Source organism: Hypomesus transpacificus, chromosome 9 (assembly GCF_021917145.1).
Source record: "Hypomesus transpacificus isolate Combined female chromosome 9, fHypTra1, whole genome shotgun sequence".
Taxonomy (NCBI): Eukaryota; Metazoa; Chordata; class Actinopteri; order Osmeriformes; family Osmeridae; genus Hypomesus; species Hypomesus transpacificus.
Window position 1 is genome coordinate 4,945,183 of NC_061068.1, and position 18,383 is coordinate 4,963,565.

Genomic DNA, 18,383 nt, shown 5'->3' on the forward strand with positions numbered 1-18,383 from the left:
TGTTCCACCCACGCCTCGGGTATACATCCGCCACAGCCCACTGTAATTTGATTTATCCTCTAACTCAAGTCATCATTACTGGCAACAACAAATCCATCAAACGACCAGGACCAGATCATCACAGGTTTCTGATGGTCCACACGGTAGCTGGTGGAATGAGATGGAATCGTCGTTCCATACAAAAGGCTTATTCTTCAGTGGTTCAGTTTGTTTATACTGTTATATACTTTGTAGTACTGGTTTTCTTAAGCAAAGGGGAAACAGAAACACACAAAAATGGACATTAGGCAATGCTATGTGGCTTTGGTACCTTGCATGAAAACATGTAGAAGTTAATATTTACATTTAGTCATTTAGCAGACGCTCTTATCCAGAGCAACTTACAGTAAGTACAGAGACATTCTCCCCGAGGCACGTAGGGTGAAGTGCCTTGCCCTAAGTCATGACGTCATTTTCTCACGGCCGGGAATCGAACCGGTAACCTTCTGATTAGTAGCCTGATTCTCTAACCGCTCAGCCACCAGTCTCCCTAACTGGAAACAGATCTGTATGCTTATAAATACGCTGATTTACATAACACACTCCTTTCATTCTTCCCCTGGAAACCGGTTCTTCACATACTGAGGGGACCAACCGCCTGTTAGGCGATGACGTGTGGAGACCATCTGTGCCATCCAACTGGCCCTGGCCAGAGGGGACGTCTCCTGACAGCTACCTGACTGGGATGACGAGATGACATGCGACTGTGACCAACTGGGTTCCATCTAGGGTCACATGACCATGACAACCTACTGACCTCACACCGAGACATTTGCAGAAATCTGGAGTCGCTGCTTCTCAGATCATTTATCATGTGCTTGTGCATGGATTTCTAAATTATGTACTAGCACAGTGTCTTGCTGTTCACTTGCTTTGGACTGTAACAGGCTGCTGGATGCTTTAGCTACTTCAACACTAATCTACAGTGTATTTTTTCTTCCGGCTAGAAATGGGAAACATACATGAAAATAGGGGGGAAAGGATTCCTGTAGAAAACACTGCCTCTGTTCTTGTAGCTCTGCCTGGAAACAGATCTGACAAGTCTCATTCCGTCACAGCAGAACTCGTCTTAATTGAACACTAGTGACTGTGGTGTCAGACGAGTCAGAATGACACTGCAGGAGGCTGGCCCTGTCTTTTCATTGGCTACGGGAGTGTGCTGCTAATGATATAAGCACCATTGGCTTGACTTCAATATGTCATAATGAAACTAAGTTCCGATTTTTACAATTATTCGGTAGTCATGCAAAGGTCAACCCACAGACTATGTTAAGAAAGAATTCTTCTGGGCTTTAGTCTTGAGAACATGTCACATGGGCTATAAGGGATGTGCCTAAGATCCTACGACAGGCTGGGTGATCACCTCGAGCCATCTGAAAAGAGCTTCTAGCCCCTCCTCGAGCTCAATGGGATAGATGATTGACAGGTGGACAGGACACCCATCCTCAAGGCCATCATCACCCCATCATTATCATCCTGTCCTCCATCCACCCACTCCTCTCTTTCAGTCTTAATAGCCGCCCATATCATCCTTTAATTCCCTTTCGTTACAATGCACCTATTGTAAGGAATAATTGAGATATTTCCCTCTTTACTATACTCTGCCCACCTTTATTGTCACAATGCATCACATTGATTTTTTTGTTAATTCAAAATAGCACCCTCCACCCACTTTCTCTCACATTCTCTCTCGCAATCTCTCCCTCTCTCCCTCTCTCCCTCTCTCCCTTTCTCTCTCTCTCTCTCTCTCTCTCTCTCTCTCTCTCTCTCTCTCTCTCTCTCTCTCTCTCTCTCTCTCTCTCTCTCTCTCTCTCTCTCTCTCTCTCTCTCTCTCTCACGCACACACAAAATGGTCATATTTTCGAAGCAGTGTTCACCCAGGGTACTGTAATGCCTGGATTACTGATGGCATGGGGTATTCAAGCAGGCAGTCATACCTGCACTTCCTCTGGCATCATTTTATTCAATTCCACAATGGCTGCATTGCACTGCATTGCTTTTCCAAAGCCAATCTCTCTCTTTGTGCCCCATAACAAGACTGAAGAGGGATGTTTTTCAGATAAATGGGGTTGAGGAGGGTGACATGCTTTATATAAAGGCTTGGTTAGAGATACAAGTGGGATGCAACATTCGGATTAAACAGAAACTCACCTGACAGGCGTTGTAGAGCAGCTGGTGCTCAAACTTCTTGATGCCCAGAATGTTCTGGAACATCTCGTACAGCTGGTCCTTGCTGAGGATGAGCTCGGAGGCGGCGCTGGCCGTCATGCGCTGCTGTGCCTTGCGCAGGTCCTCGTCTCCGCGGTAGATGGTGTCAAACTTGGCCATCCAGGAACTCAGCACCGTCTCCTTGCTCAGGCCGTCGATCTCGGGCAGGCTGCGGACGCGCTTCTCGATGTGCTTCTTGAAGACCTCCCTGGAGTCGCTGGCTGAGCAGCCCCCGCTCTGCACCATGCGAGACACGCGGTCACTCTTCAGGAACACCTGGGGAGGAGGTGAAGGACAGCGGTTACACGTCGAGTGTCTGCAGACGCAGTCGAGTGTCTGTTCCTGTAGAGACCAGGCCACTCGGCGTGGATCCTTCCTCCCAACTAGGTCGAATGTGACTCCACCTCCATTCAGCAGAGGAATGTGATCAATGCCATTTTCTATTCATAGTGGCTCAAAGCACTTCCTGAATTGGCTGGATGGAACATGATGCGTAAGCCTAGAAGTGAGTGTTTCAGAAAGAAGCAGATGCGAACCTCAAGCTTTCAGCTTGTGGGTGGCTAGGAAGGAGGACTGCCCTGTCTTTGTCAGTGCGTGGAGGAGGAGGAATTTGCTGCTTCAATTCAATGGGACACTGCTGTTTTGCTGTGTTTGATCTGTCACACATTTGTTTTCCTCAGTTCCCCAAGAGAGACATTTTCAACACCAAATGGTGTGATAGAGGGAGACTGTCAGATTTGGGAATTCTGAGCTCCACTTCAAATCGCCATTTCAACATTTTCTAAAGTATTAGATAAGCTGTTGGCCATTTCTACGGGGCAAGATATTTGTGGTTAATTGACACTGGGTTTCTCAATCAATTATTAACTCATTAGTCTATTTGAGTGAAGGTAGTAGGCATCATTTGAACAGATAATGGATGGAGACGGAGAACTCTTAGCCAGGTGCCTGCTATGGATATCAGTGGCCTTGTTCTTGCACGGCAGGGTAACCATAAAACCACAGTAGAAAAACTAAAAAGAGACGTTCACTAGTTTAATGTGTCATTCTAAGTCAACTTCAGAATCAATAGATCTTAAACTACATATCGTTTTAAAAGGAGAAGGATGCCGTGTCAACTCTCTTTTGGTTCTACTAACTAACCGAAGGACAGAGGGTAAACAGCTCTTTCCCTCCCTCTCTGCCCCAGGTGCGGATGTGAGGACTGTACAAGCAGGTGCAGCTAAGCCTGTGAGAGCATTAGGCTTTAATTGAATTGAAAAGTCGGCTTTGGCTGGGTGTTAAATAATGCATCGTTCCAATTCCGTAATTTGGCCTTTTTGCACAAAACCTATTGACTTATTTGACAGAACAAATCCCTTTCCACGTCTCTTACCACAGTGTCACATGTCATGGTCTCCAGGTTCTAAATCTCAGGTTCGATTCACATTCTGCTGGACTATGGAGTTCTCAACTCTTGTTTTGAAAGGCTTCCCAACAGAGAGCATCTATTTCCTGACTTCCTTCATTATTGGGATTGACCAAACAAGTGAATTAAGGCATGGGGCCTAATTGATGCAGAGGAAGTCTGTCTTGAGTACAGGTTAGAAGGCTTTACGCATATAGACCCTGTCTGCTTTCATTATTCAGGAGGCCTATTTCGGGCAGTCCAATTCATTTTCATCTCCGCCATGCGGGAGCACATTATTAAGCCTGCCTGGAGAAGCCAGTCTGTTCCACATCATTTGTCAGAGCAAAGGTGAGTCATCTCCTTTCAGATTCAGACATTTCAATCCAACAGATAATTTCCTGCGATTGAAGATCTATTAAGGAGCGTGAGAGAATCAATGTGGAATACAGAACAACATACACCATAGAGTTAGCATTCTCCAAGGCACAGTCAATGAAACTGAAAGCCAAATAAATGCACACACTTGGTGCATACGCCTATATTCTCTCTGTCTCTCTCTCTTTCACACACACACACACACACACACACACACACACACACACACACACACACACACACACACACACACACACACAGACAGACAGACAGACAGACATAGACATAGACATAGACATAGGCAGGGTGAATTGGAGCCTCACCTCATAGTAGCTCTGGACTGCATTGATGAAAGCCTCGTCAGCCACGATCTGGGTCTCTCCGTTCAGGAAGGCCTGGAAGCGTTCCTTCACCGTCTGGAGATGCTGCTTACTGATCTGAGACAGGAAGCACACAGAGACAACACAGTTAGGACAGGAAGCACACAGAGACAACACAGTTAGGACAGGAAGCACACAGAGACAACACAGTTAGGACAGGAAGCACACAGAGACAACACAGTTAGGACAGGAAGCACACAGAGACAACACAGTTAGGACAGGAAGCACACAGAGACAACACAGTTAGGACAGGAAGCACACAGAGACAACACAGTTAGGACAGGAAGCACACAGAGACAACACAGTCAGGGCAGGAAGCACACAGAGACAACACAGTCAGGACAGGAAGCACACAGAGACAACACAGTTAGGACAGGAAGCACACAGAGACAACACATATAGGACAGGAAGCACACAGAGACAACACAGTCAGGGCAGGAAGCACACAGAGACAACACAGTTAGGACAGGAAGCACACAGAGACAACACAGTTAGGACAGGAAGCACACAGAGACAACACAGTTAGGACAGGAAGCACACAGAGACAACACAGTTAGGACAGGAAGCACACAGAGACAACACAGTTAGGACAGGAAGCACACAGAGACAACACATATAGGACAGGAAGCACACAGAGACAACACAGTCAGGGCAGGAAGCACACAGAGACAACACAGTTAGGACAGGAAGCACACAGAGACAACACAGTTAGGACAGGAAGCACACAGAGACAACACAGTCAGGGCAGGAAGCACACAGAGACAACACAGTTAGGACAGGAAGCACACAGAGACAACACAGTCAGGGCAGGAAGCACACAGAGACAACACAGTTAGGACAGGAAGCATTCAGAGACAACACAGTCAGGGCAGGAAGCACACAGAGACAACACAGTTAGGACAGGAAGCACACAGAGACAACACAGTCAGGGTAGGAAGCACACAGAGACAACACAGTCAGGGCAGGAAGCACACAGAGACAACACAGTCAGGACAGGAAGCACACAGAGACAACACAGTCAGGACAGGAAGCACACAGAGACAACACAGTTAGGACAGGAAGCACACAGAGACAACACAGTTAGGACAGGAAGCACACAGAGACAACACAGTTAGGACAGGAAGCACACAGAGACAACACAGTCAGGGCAGGAAGCACACAGAGACAACACAGTTAGGACAGGAAGCACACAGAGACAACACAGTCAGGGCAGGAAGCACACAGAGACAACACAGTTAAGACAGGAAGCATTCAGAGACAACACAGTCAGGGCAGGAAGCACACAGAGACAACACAGTTAGGACAGGAAGCACACAGAGACAACACAGTCAGGGTAGGAAGCACACAGAGACAACACAGTCAGGGCAGGAAGCACAGAGAGACAACACAGTCAGGACAGGAAGCACACAGACCACGTCTGCAGGAATGGAGAAAGCTGGGCACTGAGTGATATTAGGGATCACGGAAACAGCAGGTACCACACAAGTTGCTTTTGATGAATGTCAAAATATGTTCCCTCTCTGCTTAGTTCTCTTAACTGTAGACCACAACATGGAGGCCTTCTCCTGGGTGAAAACTCATGTTGCTCTCTGACATCCACAACACACAAATAATTGAGCTGCTTAGTGCAGGCCTCAGTCCCAGCACTTAAAACTCACATTACTAATTACATATTTTATGCCGCCATCCTGTCCACCCTTTTCAACATCCTCCTCTTCATTTGCAATTTTGACAAGGCAAATTAAGGTAAAATATGGTTATGTCTAAATTTGGACCACAGCCCTTGTCGGTGTTTGACAACCAGGTTCTGTCAAGTGAGAGATTCATTCTGATGAATTAGTGCCCCAACTGCTGTTTGACGACAGCCCACAATCCTTGGCAGTGAAAAGAGTGCAATGACCCACAGAAAAACTGATGTAAATAAATGATGGAGTATTGAACGTGTTCTAAGGCAGTTTGGCCTGACGTTGTTACAACATCACAGGGTCACTTGTACACATTTGTATTGATGCCATCATCCACGCCCCCAGCTAAACACCCCCCCCCAGACTGTTGCAATCTGTCTGGCAGAGGTTGGGGAGAAGGCTGTGGGGGTATCTGGCCTGAGGCAGTGTGTGTTTGACAAGAGACTAGAGTACTGTAGCACTGTGACGGCGCTGTGATAAAACATTCATGAAGGTGGAAGAGAATGGGCCAGTCTGAGTGTGTTGAGGGAGCTTTGTTTATATATTTAGTCACTTAGCTTTGTCAAATGTTTTCATGTATAATACAGTCCAAATGCATTGGGTACCTTTTCACACCAAGTAACTATGATGCCCGAGTCTGAGGTTTCTCAGAACTAAGAATGGTAAAATAACCAAGATTTTAACATTCTTTGCAAAAGAGTGAGAGCAATTTCCCATAATTTGACATGATGGGAATTCATTGTCACCAGCAGGTCTTTTATGTGGCCCTTGTTGTGTTCTCAAGATGATTGCAGTAGGTCACTGATAAAGTCACATTGGCTTTGATGCCCAACACCAGGGGAACACAACTCTCTGAAGCTCCACCCACCCCCTGGATCTCCACCCCCACCTCTCCCCTACCTCTGATGCCCCTAGTTACTGTTTCCATGGCCACCATGCCAGAGAGAGCACTAGGAGGCCTAAGAGCGATTACAGTCTCTTCAACTGGGGTCATAGTTCAACATGACCTTTCCATCAAGCACTCACCACTCATAAGAGAAGAGGATTATCATTTGAGAATGAGAGAACCTCATATTGAGATATACTCACTGCCTGTATGCTTGTTTGTCTGTCTATCTGTGCGGCTGTCTGTTTGTCTGTTAGTCAGTCAGGACTCAATTTTGTATAAAAATGAGAGAGAGAAAGAGGTAGAGGACAAAAGGAAAAAAAAATGAATGGAGTTTAAGGAGTTACATTTACATTTAGCAAACGCCCTTATCCAGAGCGACTTACAGTAAGTACAGGGACATTCCCCCCGAGGCAAGTAGGGTGAAGTGCCTTGCCCAAGGACACAACGTAATTTGGCATGGCGGGGAAACGATCCAGCAACCTTCTGATTACTAGCCCGACTCCCTCACCGCTCAGCCATCTGACTCCCTAGTTGACATACCAGCCATCCCCCCTCTACTCTCTGATCCCGCTTATCACAGGCCTACCATTCGCCAGGGAGGGCAAGTGCACATGAGTCTTCGCTCTCAATTCCAACGCCTCAGAAGTTACATCACTGCACAGATAAAATAAAGAGCTCTAATGGACTCTGGCACAAACGATGCCTGTTTCCAATTAGGAACTACAAGACGGTCCACTCTCTGGAGAACTACTCTTTCACTCTCCGCAATGCACGCACACACACACACACACACACACACTACTAAGGTTGGAGGCTGTTCTCTTCTCTTGCACTGCTGATCCTGTTACCACCCACTGTCCATGCTGGAACAGGCTCATGCTAACTCCTGATTCACCTGCCTGTCTGCAAGGCTCAACTGTCTGCAGCAACAGTAATCCCTCAAAATCCTAATCCCTCTTTCACTCTCTCTTTCTCTGTCTCTCACACATGCGCTCTCTGTCCTCTCCCTCCCTCTCTCTCTGTCTTCATGAAGCTCATCGATTGGTCTGTCCCTCGGGGGGGTGCATGTCCAGCATGCTTGTTAGCCTGATGCCGTTGCCTCTGATTCGAGTCGTTAACAGAGTACAGAACAACAGTGTCTGTTGCTCTGTCTGTACTGACGGTCAGTGATGGACCTGTCTGCTGAGGCTGTCTGTCTCCTCCCCTTGAAGACAACCCTTCAACAGACAGAGGACGGAAACGCATGCCTCACTCCTGTGGGTCTCCATGGTGATGATGAGTAAATATTGCCCATCGGCCTCCACCCTCCTCCTCCACTACCCCCCCCCCCCCCCCGCCCCGCCACCCCCCCCACACACACACGCCCACACAAACAAATATAACACAGTCCGTGGCGTGCTAGCCACACAAATCCCACATGACTGTAGAATAGATAAACAAGACTGTCATCATCAAGCTGCTAAATCCTAGCAATCATCCACTGCAGGGAGAGGACTCCTGGGAGTAAGGGTGTCCACTAGGACCAGCTGGGAGAGGCTAGGGGAGGCTGGGGGAGAGGCTGGGGGGAGAGGCTGGGGGAAGGAGGCTCTGTGAAGCAGCCTGAGCAGATGTTGGGAGATGCGGTACAGTAGCGTTAGTCCAGCCTCTCTCAGTTAGATCCCCTTCCTTGGCTCTTGTGCACGTGACGAGACGGCTCATCTCATGGGAGTGGCTTGGCAGTCATGACAGTCAACGTCACACAACCCATACTCAATGTCTCCTCGGTTTGAATCCACAGACAGTCTGCAGCAGTTGTGGGAACTTTCCAGGAAGCCCACAGCATAGTGGAACCTGCCTATCAAAGGTCCCCGATTCACAAGGGTCTCTGGATGGAGACAACACTCGAATCTGTGGAATGGGAACATTTCAATCAATTTGCTTCCTGCCTGCGTATTCCATTATAGTAATTGCAGAGCCTTTATTTAGAAAAATCTCAAAGAAGAGATTATAAAAGACATTCACTCATCTCTTTCCCTTCCCAGTCTCAACCCTGGGACAACAAGCCTACTGACTAGACTCAACAGAGGTGACCCTATACTGAACTAGGTAATGCACTCCAATACAGGTCTTGTCCTTCTCTCCTCCAGCATTCTCTACTTCATCCGTTTTCCATTAGCGGGACAGTGAGTGAGATATAAGCCCCGAGGCAAGCTACATTCAGCCACATTGGCCAAAGCTTTATGTAATGGTACTGGCACTTTAATGGCATGAATCTAATCATCTCTGGCACTGGGTAGAATTGTATCTCCCGAGATTGTTATACTGAACCACAGAGAGAACAAAAACAGATGCCATTCATGAAAAAGTAGAAGAGGGCCCACTTCTAAAACGATGAGTGGATTTGGGTTTGGGTGGAATCCCTTCCTTGAAATTCTGTGAAGCACAACACTTCACTTATCCTTTTGTACTGCGACCACACTATGATTCTTTAATGTGTACAGTTTCAGGGAGAATGACGTTTGCACATTAATGTGTAAGTGTGTGTGTGTGTATGTATTATGAGTGACATCTTTTTGTATAGCTAATCCCAGTAACGTTATTCCCTGTCACCATGCATTCACAAAGGCAGGAAGACGTCTGCAGAGACACAGTGAGTTCAGATGTCCACAGGACGACAGGTCCCGCATGTGTGGGTTGTGACTGACGCCTAGCTAAGTGTGCACGTGGAAGGTGTCAATAAAGCATGTATGTGCCAATCTGTGTGTGTGTGTGTCAGCGTGTGTGTGAGCGTGTGTGTGTGAGCATGTGTGTTGAGCGTGTGTGTGGGTGTTTGTGTATGGGTGTGTGGGGGAGCGGGTGGGGAGGGGGGGGGGGGGTAAACCTCCCGAGGGTCCTGTGTTGTGTTTGTCCAGCCACAGTATGGGTGAGTGTGTGCGGGTGGACAGGTGACAAACATCCTTGGTCTTTCAGGAGACTGGACCTCCGTGGATAACTCTCCAGGACTGGCAAAACAGCTACGGTACTCTTAGTTTCTCCATCCCAGCGCTCCCTCCTTCCCTCTCCTGTCGGCCTATCAGTCTCTGACTCAGGCTCTCTTCATCTATCTTAACACACTGTGTCTCTCTCCCTGTCTTTCTTACCCTTGTCTCTCAGTGATCAAACATTCCACTAGAGTAAGCCTTGACAGAGAAGCCCCATGTACTGAAGGACATCTGTTACGATTTGTTGGCTGTGGCACTGGGCTAAATGACAAGTGAGGGATGGGGGAGGGAGGTATAAAGTGTGTGTGTGTGTGTGTGTGTGAGAGAGAGAGATAGAGAGAGAGATAGAGAGAGAGAGAGAGAGAGAGAGAGAGAGAGAGAGAGAGAGAGAGAGAGAGAGAGAGAGAGAGAGAGAGAGAGAGAGTTACAGAGGGAGAGATCTAGCTTAGTGTCTGGTGTCAGTGGGCCATCTGTGAGAACTGCCACGTTTGTCCAGGGCAGCATGCTGGATCTAGTAACCATTCTCTTTGAGTGAGTGTGGTCTGACCCTCTGACGATTAGGAGAAGGATAGGATGCGTCCATTGTCTTAGAACACCGACTGTTTCCATTACGATCTATCTCCCTCTCCATCTCTCCTGCTCTTGCTTTTTCTCTGTGTGGTAATTAGTGCACGCTGGCAGTTGGTTAGGTCCGAAATAGCCTTGGACTATTCACAAGGGGGTCGGCTTGATGAGCCATCATATCTCCCTAATCACCATCAGGGGGAAACCAATCACAAGCTCCCTTTCAATGGGCTGCCTTTAATGTGTGACCCCTGAGCATATTCACCAGAGAAACAGAAAATCTGAATATTACACTCTCCACGTGCACTACCATTAGTCTGCGGGGGCACTCACTCACACACACAGACACACACACATTTACATAGAGTTACACATGTTATCTTTATACTATGGCCTTACAGACAGGCTTTCTCCAGCAATTACATAACCACCGTAAGACATCAAATAAATGTGTAATCCCAGATTACATAGAGCCAACAAAGCACAGACTGAGAAAGTCCTCATCTGGGCACATGCTTACACACACCCACACACACCCCACATGCAGGCACAAGCAAACACACAAACTCTCTCTCTCATTAAGCCCTCTGTGACATGCTTGCGTGTAAAAAGGGCTATACAAATAAATTTGATTTGATTTGATTTGATTTGATACACACACCCACATGCAGGCACAAGCAAACACACAAACTCTCTCTCTCATACACACACCCCACATGCAGGCACAAGCAAACACACAAACTCTCTCTCTCATACACACACCCACATGCAGGCACAAGCAAACACACAAACTCTCACTGTCACACACACATAAAACAGGACAACTGTTTACACTCATGCATGTTAATCCACGAGTCCAGTCTACTAGATCTCCTCTCCACTCATGTCCTTCTCATGTACTCATGCCAGTGTGAATAAGCACAGTCCTCTGTGCTTGTGACAGAGACCACAATTGAAAGCATCAGAGAGTTTTTAAGATTTGTTATCTACGTAATATCAATAACTGCCAACCACAAAAATAAATATGTCTCTGTGTATAAAAAAATAAATTAACATTGTATTCAACAAGTTGAAAACATGAACGACATAACAATCAAGCCCTCACGATGACTTGAAGGGGCAATTCAATACCAAACAAAGAACCACATTCGTGCTTTTCACATTCGTTCTTGCCTGCCTCACAATTCAGCCTCGTGAAGTGTTCAAGAGCACACGAGCTCCTGATAAGCATTTGAAGGTTGTTCTTATTGACAACCCTGTTCAGTGGGTGTCTCATCCAGCCACCATTAGAGCTATAATTGATCAGGCTTTGTGGGTGCGCGCCACCAGTGACTCACTCCCCTGATTGGACTTACAATCATGGGTTTGTATGTGTGAATGCGTGGGCACACACGTGAGTACGTGTGTGTGTTTGTGTGAGTGTGCGTTTGGGCGAGTGTGTGTGCACATGCATGCAAACCGTTGAGAAGGACTGACCATTCTCACAGTGGGACATCCAGCATGACTGTCCTCATTATTAGAGGAACCTAGTCATCCTGCAGGCACAACTGAACCGTTTTGACAACACACACCTGGATGAGTGGCAGAAGGGTTGAAGCAAGGCCACACACACACACACATCTCATTCTAATTCTAATTCCATATCTATCACCACTCTCTGTACAAAATAGATAACCTCTTGATGGCGTTAACGAATACATTGTGACCTTTGATGAAGATTTGAACCCTGAATTTGAATTCAGGATCCTCAGAAACTCCACTCTTTATAAGCATGTTCTGAGTCTTTGTAAGGACAATGATTCTCATGTTCTTGTGTAACTTAAGGATGCCAAATTTCACAGAAAAACTATCACATTAGAGCCATCTGAATCTCATTCTTTCACGTTTGTAGGATTGCTGCATTATTTGCATCCCTTTATGAGCCGGCTGTGGAGGTGCTTGAGCTGAGAGAAAAGAACTCTCTCCAGCAGGTTTATTGCTCAGGCTCAGACAGATAACAGAACTCCCTTCTGACGATTAACAGCCTTGTTTGTCTCTCATCCACGCCAGTCTGGACTAATAGCAGGCAGACGTATCCCACCATCATTAACAAGAGAGGAAGGGAGGTTGGAACTCTGTCTTGTTACCTGCCTTCGCAGGCCCAGATTCTAGACAGTGAATGAAGAGGGGCCAACACTGTCACAGGCCTTCCTTCACAAAGCATCCTGTGTGCAGCCTATTAGCGTCAGTTAAAAAATGTTTTTCCCAGTAGATAATCAAATCACGTGCGATAAGCCATAATCAAATGATGATTATGAGAGAGTGGGACAGGAGACCAGCGGATAAAAATATAAACACGGTTGAGAAGAACAGCAGAAAGAAGTGGCAGCAGAACGGAGAGAGGGGGAGAGAGGAGACGGGCGGTTGAGAGGGGTTGGACTGGATTCATCAGAGCCCATTGTGGAAGAAAAGCCCAGCAGATGGCCTGATTGTGTTTATCTACTGTAGCACCTCACCTGACTATGGTAATCCCCCCAGGCCTGATTAAAGCAGAGGAGAATACATCAAAGACAAAAGAGAAATGGAGATGTGTGAAATAGGGTCAGCATATACCTGTGAAGGAGTCATTTGAATGGCACACAGCCTCTTAAGTACTGTAGTAATCAATACAACAGAGCTGGCTAGCAAATTAAATCAAGAGCTAGTGCTTGATTAGAAAACGTATGATTATCAAAAGACAAACGTGTGGAACTAATCCAACAACGCCCATGAAACATTTAGGGCGGATTATGCACTTTCTTTTTCGATGCCAAAAGGGAATTAAGGGATCACAAACTGTCGTACCGTCTCAGACCAGAGTTTCTCCTCGGTCAGAGATCATGAAGGGAGAATCTGTGTCACAACGACAATCATGAAGCAAAAACATTCAGAGTAGATGACTCAATGAATAATTATCAGAGTCAGACATGGCTTGGAGGAACAGTTTACTGAATGCTATGTGAGAGAGAGAGAGAGAGAGAGAGAGAGAGAGAGAGAGAGAGAGAGAGAGAGAGAGAGAGAGAGAGAGAGAGAGAGAGAGAGAGAGAGAGAGAGAGAGAGAGAGAGAGAGAGAGAGAGAGAAAAAAGAAAGGTTTAAGTGAGGTTCAGTCCTCGCTTTTTACACTCTTAATAATATAAACCCACTGTCTGAGTGGAATACCCCCCACTTGTCAACTCTGAGTGTGTGTGAATGTGTGACATAAACATAGACAGACACATCAAACTCCAGGCATTATCAGCAGTGTAGTGAGTTGTATGGGGATCTAAGTATCCTGAGACAATCTCTAAGTGGAATCTAACAGCAGGACTAAGAAGAGAAGCTCTTAGTTTTAGATGCTACATCCCTTCTCCAGGATTGTTCTGCCAATGGCTTGACAGAAAAATCACACTTGTGCTGTCTGATGTAACCCTCTCGGCGCAATAACAACATAAGCTGTAGTTGTAGTAATGTCCCAGAAGGGAAATAAAACAACCTTCTCCAGAACAGTGGTCCCATGAGGAAAGACTAAATGACAGCGTACGTACATCTACGCAAACCAGGAGTGAGAGGGGAAAACGTATTTTAAAGAGACCCATGGTTAGAGCTCTCTAGTATGGTGTAAGATGGGAGGACAATTTGTGCCATAGGTCAGACCCTGGGGTCATAAGGTCAGTCTGAGGCTTGGTGGAGTGTAGAGTGTAGAGAGATTTCCATAGCATTTATTGTATATTTACAACCATAATAAAGTGATCTACCTGTTATGACTATCATAGAACTTTGCTATGTCATGTGTAACATCTGGCAAACATGCATGTAACCCCACCACAACAATCATTTAATGGAATCAAATGATCAACTGATGTTCAGAGATGAAAGACTAAAGTCAGGAGTGCTTCCATATACAACCCTCTCTGAGCCTAGCTTTTACTTGTCATCCATACCTCCATGGTTGTCCTGATCAGAGATCTGTTCATGGACTGGGAAAAGAAATGTGCATGCACGATAAGGGCCCAAAATGCATGCAAATGATTGATTTCAAATGGAACTAACCTCATCACCACAAATAAAGTGCTTGTCATTCTTTACAACTTGATTCTTTGTGAAGACTTAATTCAGGCTAAAAGAGATGAATCTGAATGCAAATGAATTTAGTTAACTAGCATGATGGGGGTTTCTCTGGGAGATGGCCACATTGTTATTCATACATATCTTAAGCTGTCATGCAGCCTCATCACCAGTGTCATTTCTCTAATACAGAGTTATGCTAGATTGTCTGGGTGGCTGTTATCAAACAGCTGATATAATCATTCATTCTGAACCAGCCAAACAAGCTGCTATCTTAGACAGCAATTTATCTCGAGTTGATATTAGATTTCTTTAAGCAGTGACAGAGTCATCTTTGTCTGCCTGGGGGACTATGTACTAATGCAACTGTTGCTACAATAGATGAGCAATATTCAATGCACTGTCTATTGAAGAACCACAGGGACTGTGGACTGTGCCCTCGAGCCAGCTGCATTTGACACAGCAGCACAGGCCACTCTTAAGTAGAAAAATGAATAATACTTCCACAGTCACAGTGGGGCTGTGTATTATTGATCATTTGTAGAATTTTTCTGAGCAAAATATATATTCGACAAGATCCTGTTATGTTTTAATCTAACAATTTCTGTAAGAATAATAGCTCAAAGAGAGCTATATGTTGACTGCAGATCGCTGATGTAGTATTTAACACTGTTAAATCTGTCCAGGATTTTTTTTCTTAGCTCACAGTTTGTTCATTCCCAGTGGATGAGAGTACACTGAACTCCATGGAGAATAGACTTCTTGCTCACAATAGTGGGGTGGTTCCCTTTAACTGTACAATGAAAAATCTGCAATTTACACAGTTCAAGCAATTGAAGTGTAATGAAATTGAGAAGTTTTGTGTCACTTAGAACCCCTCTATAGGAGCGAAAGACCATGATGTTCCATAAATTACATTATCATTTTTATAGACTTGAGAATCCCACACATCGTTTCATTATAATTTATCTCACCTTCTGTTGCCTTCTGGCCATGTCGGTTGGTTGCTTTGCATTGAAAGGATAGGCAATGCAGCGCATCACAAAGACATAGAGCTGGAGCCTCTTCTTCCTCTCCCCCTCCTCTCTCTGCATCTTCTCCAGGTCCTCTTTTTCCTTGTCGCTTGCCACCGACGGACTAGGACTGGAGGGACGGGCGCTGGCCCCACGGCTTGCGGGTTGGAGTCCACCTGAGCTTTCGGTGGTCCGGCTGGGTGACACACGAGCACCCCCGGCATTTGGTGCCATCACCTCTTTGCGCTCTGTTTCCACAATCTCATCAGCTTCCTCTTCACTGGAAGACGGGTCCAACATGTTGTTGCTGGATGGACACTAGGTTATCAACTGGCGAAAAAAAAACTATGAATCACAATATGCCTCTTAAGCTTTCCAACGCCGACAGTGCTCGGGGACTGGTTGTATGTGTTGCGTTGGCAACGCCAGATAAAAGAAAAGTAGAAAAAACCTTTTCAAACCAGACAAATCTCAAATTAAGTGGATTGGTGAAAGCACAATTTTTTTAGATGTTCTGTTACCGTAGGCAAAGATAGCGCATCTTCACAGGCGAAACGAATTTTATTTGTGTTGCTTAGGCTACGTGTTTCCAGCGGTTTAACTCACTCCACAGTCGGATCAGCTTATGGGAAGGGAGAGGTCTTCGGATGAAAAAATTGAAACGCTTAGGGATGGAGCAACATCAATCGACTTTAACTTATTCCTTGTGCGATTTATCAATAGAAAACTGACGATGGTCACTTCCTGGTGGTCGACGCTCCGCTTCAAGAAGGTAGGCACCGGGAACTGACCATGGTTTTGAAACGGAAGGCAAATTATAGCTGGGGGTGGGGGTGCAATAGACGCGGTTGTCGCGACAACCGATGCAATTCATCCACCTGATGATGGGCAGACGCATCCTCTACTATAGGTCCAAGCCATTCCATCTCAACAAAATTAAAGGCTCGTCATTTTGGCAAATTTTATTTCATTTCAATATTCAGACTACCATTGTCACTATTATTAAAGAATAAAATGAGAATCCTTAGACCTCCAGTGATTTCGATTTTTGTGTCATGATAGCATATAGGCTATAGGCTATGCTATTGTGGGTAGGTTACCCAAAGGTTGGGTTATGGAGTTAGATTAGTTTCATCATTCAAACAAACAAATGCAACAGGATTCAAACAAACTTAACACGATCCAAACAAACGTAACACGATTCATACAAACATAACACGATTCAAACAAACAAACGTAACACGATTCAAACAAACGTAACACGATTCACAAATGTATTTCGTGATTCTCAAATGTAACGCGATTCACAAATAAATGACCCTATTACATTCTTTTGCAACCTGACAAACACAAGTTACAAATCCCTGCATTCGTTGGTGTGAATCCCTGCAATCGTACGTGTGAATCCCTGCATTCGTTCGTGTGGATTTTTGGAACTTTCCTGACGCGCTTAGATTCACAAATGCATTTTTTCTAAAATATATCCCCTGCAGCCTATCAGATCGTCTCTTCCAATTTTAGCCAATCACATTAACGTGTCTATGTGGTCTTCAACAACCTGCCATAATGACGGACATCGTCTCCTTCACATCACAAGCAATGTCGTCTGGTAGCATGTAGGTGAAATGTTGCTTGTTAATCTTATTAAACCGATGATCATACGTGATTGAATATGGTTGAGAATGGCTGGATTCATGTTTAGTCATTTTCCGTGTTTCCTAGGCTAAAGCAGAGCCCGTCCACCCATATTAGACATTCTCCGGTGATTGGCTAAAATTGGAGACATCTGATAGGCTGCAGAGGATATATTTGAGAAAAAATGCATTTGTGAATCTAAGCGCGTCAGGAAAGTTCCAAAAATCCACACGAACAAATGCAGGGATTCACACGAACGAATGCAGGGATTCACACCAACGAATGCAGGGATTTGTAACTTGTGTTTGTCAGGTTGCAAACGAATGTAATAGGGTCATTTATTTGTGAATCGCGTTACATTTGAGAATCACGAAATACGTTTGTGAATCGTGTTACGTTTGTTTGAATCGTGTTACGTTTGTTTGTTTGAATCGGCTTCCGGCGCGCCTACGCGATGGCTGCGTCGACAAGAGCTCCGCAAAAACCCAGTTTTGTGTATTAGGGTTAGTATAGCGTACTATTTATTGTTATCTGTAATTTAGGAAGTTTTAGTGTTAGGGTTAGTATAGTCGTTTATTTATTGCTATCTGTATATTTAGGAAGTTCACTTATCTAAGCTCAGCATAGATGTAAATTTGTTCTGTGTACTTATATGTTATGTTATGCCAAGTGCTTGCGTTGTCTTGTCTTAAGAATTTCAGTGCCCAGTCTAACCTTGTGTTGCTCTGTGCACCTGACAAATAAAAGACTTGAACTTGAACTTGAACATCGTGTTATATTTGTTTGGATCGTGTTAAGTTTGTTTGAATCGTGTTGCGTTTGTTTGTTTGAATTATGAAACTAATCTAACTCCATACACTAGTGCCCCGTCCACACTAGCCCGGGTTAATTTAGAAACGTATAGATATGTCTGCAAAAAATGTTGTTTTTGCTTGCACTGATACTAAGAAATGTTTACTTGTCAGTTTGGGCAAGTTCAGTCTTCATTATACTTGTCCTACAATTTGTTTTTACTTGTCCCAGACAATAGGACAAGCCTTTGTCCATCACTGTTTTAATACCTCGTGTAAAGAAATTATAATAACCTTGTGAAATTGAAAGAAGTTGAGGAATCCGGTATAGGCCTACTACAGTGAGTGCATTTGTAGCCTACATTCTGGCCTAGGCTTACTTATTATTCTG

General features: G+C 45.2%; 1 protein-coding gene across 1 annotated transcript in view; it reads right to left on the minus strand.

Moving 5' to 3' along the window:
• The window catches only part of cadpsa (Ca2+-dependent activator protein for secretion a), a 79,762-nt gene extending 61,401 nt beyond the window's left edge, over positions 1–18,361 (minus strand). Inside the window, exons 1-4 of the mRNA XM_047025997.1 lie at positions 18,287–18,361; positions 15,528–15,896; positions 4,336–4,449; positions 2,191–2,523 (exon numbers count right to left, since the gene is read on the minus strand). Of these exons, the coding sequence (XP_046881953.1) occupies positions 2,191–2,523; positions 4,336–4,449; positions 15,528–15,866 (786 nt within the window). The 5' untranslated portion in view covers positions 15,867–15,896; positions 18,287–18,361. The remainder of the gene's footprint in view (positions 1–2,190; positions 2,524–4,335; positions 4,450–15,527; positions 15,897–18,286) is intronic.
• Positions 18,362–18,383: the final 22 nt, after the last annotated feature.